This window comes from Lynx rufus, unplaced genomic scaffold (assembly GCF_022079265.1).
Source record: "Lynx rufus isolate CCGP_SWC_20201006 ecotype Redwood Valley unplaced genomic scaffold, mLynRuf1.p SCAF_29, whole genome shotgun sequence".
In the NCBI taxonomy this organism is placed as follows: Eukaryota; Metazoa; Chordata; class Mammalia; order Carnivora; family Felidae; genus Lynx; species Lynx rufus.
In genome coordinates, this window is record NW_025814844.1 from 3,601,931 (window position 1) to 3,619,751 (window position 17,821).

The 17,821-nt window shown below is 44.6% G+C and overlaps 1 protein-coding gene and 1 pseudogene across 1 annotated transcript in view; both read right to left on the reverse strand.

The window, feature by feature from the left end:
* Positions 1–13,372: 13,372 nt before the first annotated feature.
* On the reverse strand, positions 13,373–13,945 carry LOC124519775 (60S ribosomal protein L9-like; annotated as a pseudogene).
* The window catches only part of IMPA2 (inositol monophosphatase 2), a 61,896-nt gene continuing 57,507 nt past the window's right edge, over positions 13,433–17,821 (reverse strand). The window contains exon 9 of the mRNA XM_047090182.1: positions 13,433–13,958. Within this exon, the coding sequence (XP_046946138.1) occupies positions 13,948–13,958 (11 nt within the window). The 3' untranslated portion in view covers positions 13,433–13,947. The remainder of the gene's footprint in view (positions 13,959–17,821) is intronic.

Genomic DNA, 17,821 nt, shown 5'->3' on the forward strand with positions numbered 1-17,821 from the left:
TCTGGGGGCCCTTTCCCCGTCCTTCCTGTGCTGATCAATAAGCTGGCTGTCAAGCCTCCCTGGACAGCCCTTCTTCCCATTTCTGTTAAACTGTCATCATTACAATAATTTAATAGCTGTCACTTATGCTTTCCTTCAAAAGGTATTTAAAAGTGTACCCTTTATTAATGTTTACTTGTTTTTGAGAGAGCACCAGCAGAGGAGGGGCAGAGAGAGGGGGACAGAGGATCCGAAGCAGGCCCCAGGCTGACAGCACAGAGCTGGATGTGGGGCTCCAACCCCGGAACCGCGAGATCATGAGCTGAGCCGAAGTCTGACGATCAACCGACTGAGCCACCCAGGGGTCCCCAAAACACCCCTTTTTAAAGCATGTATGAAAGGTTTTCAGAAATGGAAAAGCGAGTGGCTTGTGAGGAATATGCTTAAGAAAATGTCCAAGCTCACTAATGTTCAAAGGAATATAAATTTAAAAAAGAAGCAGTTGCCACCTTCTGCCTCCTGTCCTTTAGCAAAGATTTTTTAAAAACCAGCCCTGGTGAGAGTGCAGAATAGGAATTTATACTTTTCCTCCTGGTGGGTGTGTACATTGTTCCATCCTTCTGGAAAGTAATTCGAGAATATGTATCACAAACATGAGAAAAATGATCATCACCCTTGATCTGTTCATTCTGCTTCAGGGAATGTATTCTGGCAAACGCCAGTCTCGTGGAGGGTGTTTCATCGTCTCCACTGGCCTATGAGCTCCCCGCGGCTCACACAGACCCACCGGGCCCACCAGGGAGGACCCAGGCAAGGCTGCAGCACCACGGGTCTCGGAACAGCACCCTCCCGGGCAGTGGCCCGTTCTCCCCGTGTGACGGGACTCGCCCTCTGCAGGCGCCAGCCCGGGCCGTGCCTTGGCTGCCCTGGCGCCACCCTCACTCTGGGGGAATGATCCTCCTTCGAGACAGTCTGGTGAGGTGCCCCGATCGGAAAGCTGCCCTCGCCTCCTCCTTGGCATGGTTCAGTGTCTCAGGGGACGGACGGAGTCCAGAGCTCTGGCCTGGGAGGGGGCGACACGCGTCAGCTTCCGCGGGTGCGTCCTGGAACTAGGGGAGGCCCTGCTGGGAGGAGCGCACCCGGGCTGTAGGGGCCCAGGGCTTCAGCCCACTTGTGGGGTTGGTAATGTTCTTGGGAGAGACTCCCCCTTTGTAGGTGGGGTGGGCCAAGCCCGGCCGCAGCTCGGGGGCCAGAACAACAAGATGTTGTGTGAGCAGGACACAGTCTTGACACTTGAGGATTTATCCTTGGGCGATAAATAAAGCATGGGTTTCAAGCTCTTTCACTTTACGAATTAGCGCATTCATTAAACAAGGTGTCTGGATTCAATGACCAAGCATTCAGAAAGGGGGGCACTTTCATAAAAACGAAATTGTGACCAACCGACCAACCAACCAACCAACAAAATACCAAACAGACGCTTCTTACACACAGAGAACAAACTGGTGTTTGCCAGAGGGGGAGGGGGCGGGGGTGGGGAGGTGGGTGGAATAGGTGAGGGAGATTAAGATGTGGGAACCTCCAGCTATAAAACAAATAAATCACAGAGCTGAAAAGTAGAGCATAGGGAATAGAGGCCATAATACTGTAACCACATTGTGTGGTGACACATGGTGACCACACTCACTGTGGTGAGTACTGGGTATGGAGTTGTCACATCACTATATTGTGTATGACTATATAATTGGGCCTCAGCTATTGACACTACAGGAATAGGCTTGTTGTCAGCTACTGCAACAACAATGACAATAATAATATTAATAATAATAGGAATTGTGTTAAAGCAGAATCTTCTGAATCTTCTCTACTTCATTATTCCATAACACCTAGGATTGGCCTAGAGACGGGCAGTTCCTGCCTTTCCACTTTATAACGAAGCCCACTTGTGATGGTGAAATTTCACAGATCATGCCAGTGGATGATAATTGCTTAAAGGACAGAAAAAAAACCCATAAATCCATTGGGCTTATTTGTTGTCTACAGATTGCATTCACAACTGATATACAACATGCAATTATTTTTTTAATGGATGTACCCTAATTATTATTGTCTTCCTGAGCCCCTCCACTTTTTTTTCTATTAAATTGCAATTTCTGGTAGCTATTTGGTATATGGATCTGATGAGTTGGTCAATAAATATTGCCAGAAATAAAAAAAAAAGAAAAAAGAAAAAAGCTTGCCACCTCATATTTGTGAGCTTAAAACTCCGCCATACCTTGTTTGTCTTTATCTACATAAGTGGGAAGAAGAGAATAAAATAGGGTCTATAAAAAGTTCTTAAGTGCTGCTTATGATGTCACAGGTGAATCCCTTACAATGAGCTGGAAACGATTTGTAATACCCAAATCATACTTTGTACCTGTGACACACACATGTGCACACACTCACACACACACACTCATAGGCCTCAGTCAGAATCTCAATGTTGACTTACGTGAAGCCTGTCTTTTTAAGTTGCTCAGAAAACTGCTAACAGCATTTGCACTAATGGACAGCACTGGGGGTAAGAGAGACAGAGAATGAGAGGGAATTTAATTTCTATTCTATAATCTTTTGTACCTCTAGAATTTTGTACCTTTTAACTTAGACCACACACATGTATTACCAATTCAGAATAGTAATCAGTGTTGTTTTTTAAAATTTAGCTCCAAATGCTCTTCAGTTGCTTCTGTAAACATACAGACCTAATTATGGAGAAATCCTAAAAGAAAACTAACACTGACTGAGGGGCCAAATCAAATTTTGCCAAGGGCAAAAGGAAGATCTTTTTTTTTTTTTTAAAGTGGAGCTGGAACAGCTAGATATTTATATAGAAAAAAATAAGGCTTGGCCCATATTTCACTCCACCTACAAATATTAATTCAAGATGGATCACAGATCACAATATAAGAGCCAGAACCATAAAGCTTCTAGAAGAAAACAATAGAAAACAATCTTTGCAACTTTAGGGTAGACAAAGATTTCTTGGACATGACACAAAAAGCACTAACTACAAAACAAAAATTTGATATGTTGAATTTCATTAAATTTTAAAATGTTCTTATCAAACAATAATATTTTTTATTTTCATTTTTTTTAAGTTTATTTTTGAGAGAGAGAAAGAGCAAGAGAATGAGCACGAGTGAGGGGAGGGACAGAGAGAGAGGGAGTGAGAATCCCAAACAGACCCTGAGCTGTTAGCAGGGAGCCCGACACGGGCCTCAAACACACAAACTGTGAGGTCATCGCCTGAGCCAAAACCAGGAGCTGGCCACTTAACCAACTGAGCCACCCAGGTGTCCCTCAAACAATAAACTTAAGTTGAAAATTCAAGCTACAAACTGGGAGAAATATTTAGAAAAATATATCTGACAAAGGACTTTTAGCCAGAATGTTTAGAGAACTCCTATCAATTAACAATAAAAAGATGAACAATCCAAATAAAAAATGGACAAGAGACTTGAACAGTCACTTCACAAAAGATCTATAAATGGCTAGAACTGTGCTCAGTACTGGTCATTACTGGCCAAGTCAGTTTCAACATCTGAACATCAAAAAAGTTCACATCAACAGAATAAATTAGGAAAACCATACCTCACCATACCATAATGGAAAACCATTATCTCAGCAGATACAGAGAAAGCATTTGACAAAATTCAATAGCAATTTATGACACAAACTCTTAGCAAAATAAGCATAGAAGGGAATTTCCTCAAGCTGATTAAGGGTGTCTACAAAACAAAACAACTACACTGGACTTCATGAAAATTTAAAACTTTCAGGCATCAAAGGACACTAATAGGAAAGTGAAAAGAGAACCTACAGAATAGGAGAAAACATTTGTAAATCATATATCTGTTAGGGGTCTAATATCCAGAATATATAATTTTAACAACTCAACAATAAGAATAACTCAATTTAAAAAACAAGCAAAGAACATAAAGAGACATTTTTGCAAAGAAGATATACAAATGATATGCAAACATGTTCAATATAATTAGACATTAGGAAAACGCAAATCAAAACCACCGTGAGATAAGACTTTACACCCAATAGGCTGGCAATTTAAAAACAACAACAACAACAACAACAACCAGAAAACAAGTGTTGGTGAGTATGTGGAGAAACTGGAACCTTTGTGCTTTGTTGGTGGAAATGTAAAATGGTACAGGTGCTGTGGAAAACATTTTGGTGGTTCCTCAAAAAATGAAAAATAGAATTACCATATGATTCCAGCAACATGGAATATAAGCACAGAAGAATTCAAAGCAGGGACTCAGATATTTGTACATTCATGTTGATAGCAGAATTATTCACAATAGTCAAAAGACAGAAGCCACCCAAGTGTCCATCAAGAGATGATTGGAGAAGCAAAATGTGGTAAAGCCATACAATGGATATTATTCAGCCTTCAAAAGGAGAGAATTCTAACACATGTTACAACATGGATGAACCTTGAGAACATTATGCTAAGTGAAATAAGCCAGTCACAGAAGGACAAATACTATGTGATTTGACTTATATGAGGTACAGAGAGTAGTCAAATTCATAGTGACAGAAAGTAGAATAGATATAACCAGGGGTTAAGGAAAGGGAAGGAATGAGAAGTTATTTTGGCGGGGGGGGGGGGATTTTTATTTTTTATTTTCCTTTTTTTTTAACTTTTTTTACATTTATTTATTTTTGAGAGACAGAGAAACAGAGCACATGTGGGGAGGGACAGAGAGAGAAGGAGACAGAATCCAAAGCAGGCTGCAGGCTCTGAGCTGTCAGCACAGAGCCCGATGAGGGGCTCAAACTCACAAACCATGAGATCATGACCTAAGCTGATGTTGGACGCTTAACCAACTGAGCCACCCAGGCGCCCCAGTTTTTATTTTACTCTTTAATTAATTTTAAAATTTCAATCCCAATATAGTTAACATGCAGTGTTGTATTAATTTCAGGTGTACAATTTAGTGATTCAACAATTCTATACATTAGTCAGTGTTCATCATGATTAAGTGTGAGAAGTTAACATTTAATGGATACGGAGTTTTAGTTTGGGATGATGACAAAGTTCTTAAAATGCTTCGTGGTGATGAATGCACAAGTGGTGGGAATGTATTAATGCCTCTGAAGTGCATATTTAAAAATGGTTAAAATGTAGGGGAGCTTGGGTGTCTTAGCCGGTTAAGCGTCTGACTCTTGATTTCAGCTCAGTTCCTAATCTCATGGTTCATGAGTTCAAGCCTTGCATCAGGCTCTGCACTGACAGTTTGGAGCCTGCTTGGGATTCTCTCTGTGCTCCTCCCGCTCTCTCTCTCTCTTTCTCCCTTTTTAAAAAATTTATCTATCTATCTATTTATTTATTTAAATTTACATCCAAATTAGTTAGCATATAGTGCAACAATGATTTCAGGAGCAGATTCCTTAGTGCCCCTTCCCCATTTAGCCCATCCCTCCCACAACTCCTCCAGTAACCCTCAGTTTGTTCTTCATATTTGAGTCTCTTATGTTTTGTCCTCCTCCCTGTTTTTAGATTATTTTTGTTTCCCTTCCCTTATGTTCATCTGTTTTGTCTCTTAAAGTCCTCATATGAGTGAAGTCATATGACTTTTGTCTTTCTCTAATTTCACTTAGCATAATACCCTCTAGTTCCATCCACGTAGTTGGAAATGGCAAGATTTCATTCTTTTTGATTGCCAAGTAGTACTCCATCGTATATATATACCACATCTTCTTTATCCGTTCATCCACCGATGGACATTGGGCTCTTTGCATACTGTGGCTATTGTTGAGAGTGCTGTTATAAACATGGGGGTGCATTTTGGATATCCATATGAAAAAACAACTTTGATCCACACCTTGAACCATATACAAAATGAACTCAAAATGGGTCATAAATGTACAACCTAAATGTACAACCTAAAACTATAACACTTCTAGAATATAAAATAGGAGAAAAGTATTCTGAGTTCGGGTTAGGCAGAGATTTCTTAGCTACCACATCAAAGTCATAAGCCATAAAAGAAAAAAATGATAAATTGAACTGTATCAAAGTTCAGAACATTTTGTCTTCAAAAGGGATTGTTAGGAAAATGAAAAGTCAAGCCGTGGATTTGGAGAAAATATTTGCAAATCACATATTGTGATAAAGGTCTTATATCCAGAATAAATAACTCTCAAACTCAATGATAAGAAAACAAACAGCCCAGTAGAAAATGGGGAAAAGATCTGGAGAGATGCTTCACTAAAGAAGATAATTCACACTAAGAGACGGTCATTAGAGAAATACAAATTAGAACTATGATGAGATGCCACTGATTAAGATGTGTGCAATTTACAAATTAAAAACAAATCTGACAGGAAGCATCTGGCCGGCTCAGTCAATATAGAGCATCGACTCTTCAACTTGGGATAGTGAGTTCAAGCCCATGTATGGTGTGGAGTTTACCCCCAAAAAAAAAACAAAACAGGGGTGCCTGGGTGGCTCAGTCAGTTAAGGGTCTGCCTCTTGATCTCAGCTCAGGTCATGATCTCGGGGTTGTGAGTTCAAGCCCTGTGTTGGGCTCCACGCTGGCATGAAGTCTGCTTAAAGAAAAAAAACAAAAAACAAAAAACAAAACCTACAAAACAAGACAAACCCAACAAACCTGACAATGCCAAGTGCCGACAAAGATGCAGAGCCACTGGAACTCTTATGTATTGCTGGTGGGAATGTAAAGTGGACAACAGCTCGGCAGTTTCTCATAAAGCTAAACATTCAACCATACAGCCCAGCAATCCCATTTCTAATTATTTGCCCAAGTGAAATAGAAACCTATATGCACGTAGAGACCTGTGCGTGAATCTTTAGAGCGGCTTTACTCACAATGGCCCCAAGCTGTAAGTAACCCCCGAAATGTGCCTCAACTGGGAATGGGTAAACACGCTGCTTTATTCATACAAGGGACTACGGCTTGGCGGTAAAAAGGAATGAACTCCTGCTGTGTGTGCAACAACATGGATGATCGTGAAATGCATTTTGCTAAGTGAAAGAAGCCAGATTCGAAAGACAGTGTATGAACTGTGTAATTCATTTATATGACATTTTGGAAAAGGCAGAGATATAGCAATAGTTCGGTGGTAACGAACCAGGAGCTGGGGTTGAGGGGAGAGTGACTACAAAGGGGGCACTGGTGAATTTGCAGACGGTGATGGGCTGGGTTGAAACTTGGCTGTGGTGGTAGTTACACAACTGTATGCATTGTGAAATTTTGCAGAGATGTACATTAAAAAGGATGAGTTTTACTGGCTGTAAATCATACTTCAGTTAAAAAATAAAGACTGGTAGAGGCGCCTGGGTGACTCAGTCAGGCAAATGACTTCAGCTCAGGTCAAGATCTCCAGTTCATGATTTCCAGCCCCATGTCGGGCTCTGTGCTGACAGCTCAGAGCCTGGAGCCTGCTTCAGATTCTGTGTCTCCCTCTTTCTGCCCCTCCCCTGCTCACACTCTGTCTCTCTGTCAAAAATAAACATTAAAAAAAAAACTTGTGGGGGTGCCTGGGTGGCTCAGCCGGTTAAGCCTCTGGCTCTTGGTTTCAGCTCAGGTCATGATTTCATGGTCTGTGGGTCGGAGCCCCGTGTCAGGCTCTGTGCTGTCAGAGCGGAGCCTGCTTGGGATCCTCTCTCTCCCTCTCTCTCTCTCTCTCTCTCTGCCCCTCCCCTGCTCACTCTCTCTTCCTCTCAAAATGAATAAATCTAAAAAAAAAAAAATCCTGGTTGGGGTGCAAAATGGTATCACCCTGGAATTCTCTTTAGCAGTTGTTTTTTTTTTTTTTAATAGTTAAACGTAACTGTATCCTATTACACAGTGATTCCACTATGCTTAGGTATTTTACCCTAGAGAAATAAAATATTTGTTCACATAAAGATTTATACAGGAATGTTTATAGCACCCTTATTCATAATAACCCCAAACTGGAAACAGCTCTAATGTCTATTAACAGAATTGGATAAACACATCTTGGTACACGTATACAATAGAATACTACTCTTCAATAAAAAGAAACCAAGTATCTACACAGCCACAGCGGTGACTCTTAAAAACAATTATGCTGAGTGAGAGGAGCCAGACAAAAAAGAGCACGTATTGCAGGATTCCATTTGTGTGAAGTCCAACAACAGATGAAGTGATCTGTGGGGAGAGAAATGAGAACGGCCGGGGGAGAGGGGAGGCACAGACTGGAACGGAGCAGTGGGAACTTTCTAGAATTCTGCATAAACCTGGATCTGGATTAGGGTGTTTGTTACATGGGTATAGACATTTGTCAGAGCACAAACAGCACACTTATGCACTGTGCATTTCAGAGTATGTAATTACAACCTCAATACGAAATATGTATCTACTGACAGGTGTCAGCAAATGGTTGCCTGAAGGGGGTGCTGACAGGAAGGGGCGCAAGGACCTTTGTGGGTGATGGAAATATTCATATCTTGTTTGGAGTAATCAAAACTTATCAAACTGAACACATAAGAACGGTATAATTTATTGTATGTAAATGATACCTCGATACAAAATAATGTAAACACATAAAATAAATAATGCTGCCTAAAAAGGGAACAGGAGTCAGCACAAGAGACATCATATTTTTAAAAATAATTTTAAAGCATTTTTAATCGTGGTAAGAAAAAAAAGCACATACCGTAAAATTTGCCATCGTCACCATTTTCCAAGAGCGCAGTTCAGGAGAGGAAGTGTATTCACACTGTTGCGCAACACATCTCTAGAACTTTGTCATCTCGCAAAACTGAATCTCCGCATCCATTAGATAGTAGCCCTCGGTTACCACTCCCCCAGCCCCTGGCAGTTGCCATTCTATTTTCCGTCCCTATGAAGTTGACTACTCTAGGGACCTCAGATAAGTGGAAGCAGACCAGTATTTGTCTTTTTCTGACTGGTTTATTTCACTCCAAGTAATGTCCTCAAGGTTCGTCCGTGCTGTAGCAGATGGCAGAATCTCCTTCCTTTCTAAGGCTGGATATATTCCATTGTGGGAATATATCACATTTCGTGTATCTATTCATCCACCAGTGGGTGGCTTCTACCTGCTGGCTATTGTGAATGATGCTGCTATGAACATGGCTGTAAACAGGTGGCGTCAGGTTTTTGTTTTTTTTTTTAAATAAAAAACCAGCATAGCACAGACTGTCTTACTGTAACTTTCCCCTTCCTTTTCTGCACTGACCTTGCTGCTGACCAGAAATTCATCAGAGGCCAGTGCAGTAACAGCCTATGACACCCATACCAAGCATTGAATCCTGACAGTGACCCCGTGGGAACAAAAGCTCATGCTTTTCGCAAAGCCCAAAATGTGTCTTTGGAGGCAGTGCAGAAATCCAGTTGGGGGTTAATCCAAGCCAAAAGGCAGCAAAGGTCATCTTTCGTATGTGCCCAGGAAAAAGACCTTCTGGACTGCCAGGAGTGGTGGCTCTTTCTTACCCAACAACTCCTGGCCTCATTTGGCTCCTCTCTCGACCCTCCATCTTCCCCGAGGTGTAGCAGGAAGCTTGCAGAGGAGGAGGTGTGTGCCTATTACCAGGTGGCAGTAGACCCTCCCCTCTCCCAGGCCCCGTGGGACCCAGAGAGGGTGTTGCCCACATGACTGGCTTTCTCGCCTGCTTGCTATCCTCTGTCTTGCCCTGTATCCACCAGCCTTCCCGCATTCTAGGCTCTGCATATTCTCTAGCCATAGCTGTCCGTAGGCGAACTGGTAATATCCCTGGGGAAGCACTATTCATACACACATCTGTGAATTTGCAAGCTTGTATATTCTATAATGCTCTGGGCAAAACAAGATGGTGGCCAACGTATGTCGTTTTGCATTCCTTGCACGCAGGCCCAACACAAGTACAGCTTCTCGTGTCCCCCAACAAGACCTTACAAGTCCGCCTGAGAGTGCAAAACAGGCTCCAGGTACACAGGCCAGGAAGCTAGGGATTTGGCTTCTGCTGGAAACACCATTTCCCCACTTCCTTACAACCATGATGGGGAATACACATCCGCTCCAGCCATGGCCCCAGAACGGCTGCTTCCTGTCATAGCCCGAGAGTTAATCTCCTCCCAACTGGCTCAGGAAGAAGATACTACATTCAGATACTCTGTACTTGTTATGTTCAAGCTTTGTAGAGCAGAGACTTTTGATAGAAACTGCTTCCCTACTTGCCTTTATAGTTTCCATCGATTCTAAAACAAGCCATGTATCTTGAATGTTGTACCTACTCATGCCTTCTGGGTATCAAGTATATTTGAACTATGTCATTACTAAGTTTACACCTTTTATACCTGTGTGGGACTTGCCACTATTTATACTCTACCACCATCCAGTTCAATTTAATCCTACAGGTGTTTACCCAGAGTCTGCTGTGTGCTCCACCCTTCTGCAGATAGGGACCCGCTCAGATAGCTTTAATGGTGCCTCATTGTCTATAAGACAAATCACACAGTCTGCAGCATGGCTCATACGGCCTGTGATTTTCTTCCAATCTGGGGTGCCTGGCATTGGGTAAGTCTTTACCAGATGCTTGCTACTGATTATGATCATTTCTTTAGCCTCCCTGCCTGCTGCCCCCACTCCTATATCCCACCCTTGGGTCATACTGGCCATTGGCTGATGCTGAATTTACTACACACTGTCATGATGACTCAGCATTGTTGTTCCTGTGATTCCCCGACCACGCCCCCCCTCCCCGCCCACGGAAGCTGTTTCTCTACGTCCATCTAAATCCTAACTCATCCTTCAAGATCTGTCTCAGATGTAACCCATCCTGTAAAACCTTTTGATGTCCTTCCCCTCCGACATAATATACTTCTCTCTGTTGTCCCCCAGCACCTTGTTAAACAGCTTTTTACAACATCGATCATTTATAATCTTATATGCCTGTTTGTGTCCATCTTTACTGTAAACTGTAAACTTCTCGAGGATAGGAATCATGTCTTATTATGAGTAACCCCAGCACTCAGCTCAGAACCTAACTGTAGTAAGTGTAAAAATAATAACAAACATTTCACATGAGCCCTCAGTCTGGCCAGGAATGGATATATCTCATTTACTCCCCACTCTGTGAGCAGGTAATATTATTACCTATTTTACAGATAATGGAACTGAGGCACGGAGAGTATAAGAAGCCTAAGGTCTTACACAGCTAGTAAGTAGTGTTGTTGGGATATGTTAAATAAATGATTATTAGCATGTTGAATTGAGTTGAATCAAGATTTTTTTCTATTCTGGGAAGATGTCGAAAAAATAAAAGCCACGGTCCCTGTCCTTGAAACACTTAATTGGCAACACTCTTTGCCATCACAAGACTGTGCATGTCAATGTCCAGAAGCATAGCTTCAATTCCATCTTAAATCTACCTAAAAATCATTAAACGGCTTTTCTAAAGTTATTATTGTAGCCTTGAAAAACAAAACAACCTCTTGTCAAAGTCTTGATTAAACTCTGGATGAGCTAGTTCGATTATATCTTGTTTTCTTATTGGAATTAAATTTTACATCATATCTTTACTTTGGCCATGACCAAATGAATCTCAAAAATATGTTGACTTTTTTTTTGGTTATACACACGCTATGTCATATTACATAGAATGATGGCATTTACTCTGTCATGATTCCTAAATCCTGTGTCCACACAGTCGTGGATACGGGAGAGCACAGCGGCTAAGCATCCCTGCCCTCCAGGGGCGGACATCTCGAATCACACCCTACAGTTCAGGGTCAACTCCGAACGGAAATGGTTTTTGCAGGCCGCCAACATCTGAGAGCACGGGCACCGCGCAGTTCGCCACCGGGGACAGCAGGGGGCGCATATCCACCCAGAGCCGCGCGGCCAAGCCCTACAGGCCCCCAGGCCCAGGGGCGCAGAGAACCGCCTTGGGGGCACCCTGCTGATGTTCCACTTGAGACGTGGAGAACCAAAGAATTCACAACATGGAAACACTTCTGGTCAGCAGCAATTGGAGGCTGAAACCCAAAACAAGGATGAAAGAGCTTTTCATCACCCCGACCCTTACTGGGATGGTTTTGATGAATCTGGTCCAGGTGCCAGATGTGCACGGCACTTGGCCAGCTGGGGGGCGGGGCCGGGGGGTTGAGAAGCGAGGCCGTCCCCAGGGATGGGAAGGGGACAGAGGACATGCCTGCGCTGAGTCAGACCATCCGGACCCAAGCAGTGGATAGGAGAGTGCACAGCATTGGCCCTGAGCCAAAGCTGATGGGGGACTGAACTGATACCATGGAACAGGTCAGGCAGACTGACAGTGTACCGTAAGGCTAGTGACTGGTGGGACCTGCAGAAGAGAGGCCAGGTCACTCACCTGTGCAGGAGGTTGGACCAGGTCATTCCTATGCCTCCCCTATCCCTCCTGGGAGACTGTTAGGTTGAACAGGAGACGCTGTCAAAGTCCCCAGTGACTTTATGCACATATGTGTCAGATCATCCTACTGAATGGAAGATAACCCTGTGGCATGACTGATGAACGATGAAATTGCCTCATGGAATCATAGCATACCTACCACCTGCCTGAGTGGTCCCTTACCTCACCCCAAAATTACAAGCAGCTCTCTGGTAGACATGGCAATATGTCCCAGTGACAAAGGTACTGAGTGTTTCCAGCACGAAGTGCTCACTGCTTTGCTTTGTACCCAAGGCCCTCTCAACTGGCCCCAGTGTCTTTCTTTTCTTTCTTATTTATTTTTTTAATTTTTTAAATGTTTATTTTTGAGAGAAAGAGAGAGAGAGCAAGCAAGAACGGGGGAGGGGAAGAGAGAGAGGGAGACACAGAATCCGAAGCAGGCTCCAGGCTCTGAGCTGTCAGCACAGAGCCCGATGCGGGACTGGAACTCACAGACCGTGAGATCATGACCTGAGCCGAAGTCAGACGCTCAACTGACGGAGCCACCCAGGTGCCCCTGGTCCCAGTGTCTTTAACATCACCTTCCTGTCCCTCTCCTGGGTGACACCATGCCCCTGCCCAGCCAGCCAGTACTCAGAACTTTCCTTCATGGCACCCTCTCCACCTGGAATGCCCCACCCTGATTCTTGACCTAACCTCCACTCACCTCCTCAAACTCAGATTCAACATCACTTCCTCCGGGAAGCCTGCACTGATGCTCGTGGGTGCCAGTGGAGCCCTGTGCCAGCCCCTGTTGCCAGCCCTCTCCTGTGGACCCCCTCGGTGCCGGGCACTGGAGGGCAGGGGCTCCAAGGTTATGGAAACATATGTTTGCTTTTTCTCCAGATCAAGACACAGCTTTTGTTGCATCTTTAAAATACCACAAATAAGCCTGAGGAATGGTCCAGCATCTTGCTGCTTCTGCAGCTGGACAACTTAAATCTTATCAGCTATCTGCTGAACTGTTTCTTTTTTGGAAACATAGATACCCTCCCCAAATGTTCTGATACTTTATTTCTGACTGTTGTGGCTTGCTGAATCAGAGCAGTTGAATTCGATACAAGTTCAATGTCATTTCAAGAATTGACTCCTCTTTCCGGGCCTGAGATACTGAACAAGCGATGCCGGGCCTCATCCAAACCCTGCAGATATATTTTTTACCCAAGAAATCTCAGGTTTCAACAAGGGAACCATTCTCCCGAATAGCAGTGTTGATGGGGAAGTGAGCAAACACAGACTTTCTGTTTTACCGGAAGCCCAGGGTAACACTCTTGGTCATGTTCTGTACATGACTACAGATAGTGCAAACTGAGGCCAGTTCCTTTCTGTCTCCGCACCATTTGCCAACCTGGAGCCTCTTCTTTTTCTTCCCAAGGAGATGGAGTTCTACACTGATGTGATCGAAGTCCCTCTGCAGTTTCCTCAGGGGCCCTTCACAGTAGCAGCGTGCCGCTTCGGAGTAATGTCGACATTTTCCGGAATGTCGACAGTCTAATTGCTGAGAATGGTCTTCACTCTTGCCCTAGATGAAGCAAAGCCGGAGGTAGATGTTAGGACAAGATACACGAATAGTCGCAGACAGGCACCTCTGACCTCCAAGAGCCCGGGGAAGCATGGCACACGAGGAAGCCGGGGTGCTCCCTCTGTATGAACTTGCGTGTTCTGAGTCATAGCACTCCCCGAGGCCAGAATCATGTCCCACCTACCCCCCGCCCACCACCCCCCCCCCGTCTGATTCCCTCTCCCCCCACCCCCCCAACTCCAGGCTCGGGCTCTTTCGTTTGTCCAGCCCAGCACCATGATGACGGTCCTGTCCCTCAGCTGCTTCCGTGTCGCACCTGGATTTGAAGCTGCCGTTGGGATCGTTGCAAGAACCCCCCTCCTTTCCTACACTGGGTCCTCAGCTTTCACTTACTGTCATCCTTCTCTCTTCTGCTGCTTGTTTTGGATCAGTCATAGGGCCGCTGATGTGTGATGACCGAGCGACACCGGAGGGGCCAGGTCCAGGCTAACGCCGGGAAGCCGTGTGACTCAGTGTTCGAGGTGAGCCTCAGCGGACGCCGTACAGAACTACCCAGACATCCAGGCTTTTGCCTTCCTGTGTCCTTCACAGGAGGCCTTTATGAGGTGACTGAGCGGCACTCCACTCTGGGGACCCGCCAGCAGGAAGGGAAGCCTGAGTTGGGCTGCGGCACAGAGAGGTCAAAGCGGCTGAGTGAGAAGACTTTTGCCCTCGGCTTCTCTGTTCTGGCTCCTGCAAGTCGATCTGCGCTCTGGTCCATCTGTTTGATGCAACCGCGTGTGCACACAATTTCATACACTTTTCCCGACCCTGGGAGCGGCACCATTTAACTTGTTTCACAGAGAGGCCCAGAGAGGTTCCACGAGTGGCTTGGGATCACCCAGCTCGTCAGTGGCGCCCGCAAGCACAGGTCCCTGCACTTCCCACCATCTACTTGGGAGCCCAGGGTGTTGGTTCAGAGGGCCTGGTGCTTCTGGAAATCATCCAAACTTTTAGGCCACTGATTTTGTCCTTTGCTTATGCTTTTAAGGGTCTGTTCTTTGTAGGGGCACCTGGGTGGCTCAGTCGGTCAAGCGTCCAACTCTTGATTTTGGCTCAGGTCATGATCTTGTGGTTCGAGAGATTGAGCCCCATGTTGGGGCTTGAGATTCTCTGTCTCCCTCTCTCTCTGCCCCTCCCCTGCTCTCTCTCTCTCAAAATAAGTAAATAATAAAACACTAAAAAAAAAAAAGTCTATTTATACCTTGTCTCCATAGAATAAAGCATGAGGATTAAAGTTTTTTGTATACTTTAATGTGGTTATTACTAAGGAAAGCGAGGGGAGGTATTTCCTGAGATTGCCTCAAGTGTCGGGTGCAGAATAATTGTAGAACTGATCGTAAATGATTTAATAAGTCAGGCAAAGCCTGTCTAAGCTATGGTGTAATCTGACTAAATATTTCTCCAATAGCTGAACCATTCCATTTGGCTGTGATGTGATCCTGTCACTCTTGAATATTTAATTGTAAAAAAAAAAAAAAGTCACCTGGCATTTCACAGCTCTGGATGCTTTCACATAATGTCCTGTGCCACCTGCACAATAGTCCTGGGAGGGCGGTTGGACAGGGTCCACGTTACACATTTCACCAAGGATCAACAGGGGGGAAGTGACTTCAAGGTTACACAAGCTATTTTATCGTGAACTTGGAACCAAACACCACGTTTCCTGACTCCTGGTTTGGATAGGGACACTTAGCGATGTGCTAGGACAAATGTTTTCCCTTTTATTTCAGGCTAGATCATCAAAGAGTAGGTGAACATTATTTTGAAAGGAAGTCCAAATGATATCGTGAGCAGTCTGGTTGTCTCTGAAGATCACAATGTGAGCAGCTCAGTTGGCTTCCGGGAGGCTCATCTGGGCAGTGGCAGCCGGGTGTCAGGTTCCATGATGGGTTGAGCTCTGCACCCCAGCCTGGCCTATGGCTTCAGGGTCTCGGACACCTCCCTGTCCTCCGGGGGTCTCTCCGCTTCTCCTGAAGAGGCAGTGACGAAGCTTATGCCAAAAGCGTACCAAGGCCAGCTCTGGACCCCCAGCAATTGCAGAATGCAGAAACAAACAGGGGGAGAGACCCGGGGCGCCTGCAGACATTTATGTAGGCTGTATCCTCCAGGGTCTTGTGGTGCCCGTAGGGTGCTCTCAAAGGCTTTTCCTGTGGGGAGTGATTTCTCCAAAGAAACCTTCCAGTAGACACTTAAAGACGTCACATGATTAACGAGTGTTACCCCTCAAAATGCATGTTAAAGAACATGAGGAGTTTCTTGTGTGCATTTATACTCAGAAGAACTGTTTGGGTAGATCCTGAGAAAATAAAATCTTGCAAACAATTTGGTGAAACATGAGCATACATTTTAAACTTGCATTCAAAAAACCTATACCATTTATTAGAAAGTCCCATGCAACGAAATGATAAAATGGCAAACTGGGCTGTTTCCAGAGATGAGAGAAAACCTAGTCTCTTCAAAGATGACCGTACCTGTGCTTCAGGAACTGGCCCGTAGCTTGGCAAGCTCTGGGGACCCAGGCCCATGAGGACAGAGGACTCAGACAAGTTCTGGGTTTTCTCGAGGGTGGTCAGACATGGAGTAGGCTCCATATCTACAAAATGTGATTCAGCTACAGTGCTCACAAGGTGAACCTATGTAAACACACACAAACCCGGAGTGACTTAACACAAAATGTATTTACTATCCCAGCTGGATAACACACACCTCTTCTTTATTCCTGCTGGGAACTTTGGCCAGGTGTGGTATTTACTAGTTCACAGGCTGAGGGAACAGAATCTGGAAAAAGCCCTGGAGAACGTTAATGCACAAGTGTTAGGGACCAACTGGGGCCTTGGCTTCCTTAAGTGGTTTGCCCAAGGTCACATGGCTGGTTGGTATAGAGCCAGGATCTGAACACAGAACCAGTTCCAATCCCTGTCCAGTGTGCTACCCACACTTCTGTGCACTTCCCCTTGAATCTTTAAGCATTAAAAATTTATGCTCAATAATCCACGTTGGTGTTTTCAGAGTCACTGATATATGCCTGAAAGATACTAATTTATGTTCAAAATGACACTAACCTTACCATAATATTTTTTTTAATGTTTATTTATTTTTGAGACAGAGACAGGGCATGAACGGGGGAGGGCTAGAGAGAGAGGGAGACACAGGATCTGAAGCAGGCTCCAGGCTCCCAGCCGTCAGCACAGAGCCAGACATGGGGTTCGAACTCACGGGCCATGAGATCATGACCTGAGGTGAAGTTGGACACTTAACCAACCGAGCCACCCAGGCGCCCCACCATAATATTCTGGTATTGCTTTTAAGTTTCTTTTTTCCTTCCAATACATGTGGGTTTCTAGGAAGGCTCCCTTATAGTTATAGTTCATTTTTTAAAGTTTATTTAAAGAGATGGAGAGAGAGTGAAAGAGCATGTGCACACATCGGTTGGGGAGGGGCAGAAACAGGGAGAGACAGAGAATCCCAAGCAGGCTCTACACTGTCAGAACAGAGCCCAACATGGGGCTCGATCCTATGAACGATGAAATCATGACCTGAGCTGAAACCAGGAGTCGGATGCTCAACTGACTGAACCACCCAGGCGCCCCCTTACGGTTCATTTTAAGGGTATCTTCATATCACAAGTAGGTTCCCTTGAGACAGTATAATAATGGCTAAAGGTTGCCTATGTGTACATGCAAATATAACGTACAGATTAGGAGACTGATCCTTAGGGAAAACACTTTTTTTAAATGATCACTGTCTGGGTACCAGACAATCCCTTCCAACACCACGTATGTTGAACCCAGGTGATAAAATAGCAACATGAGCACCAGAAC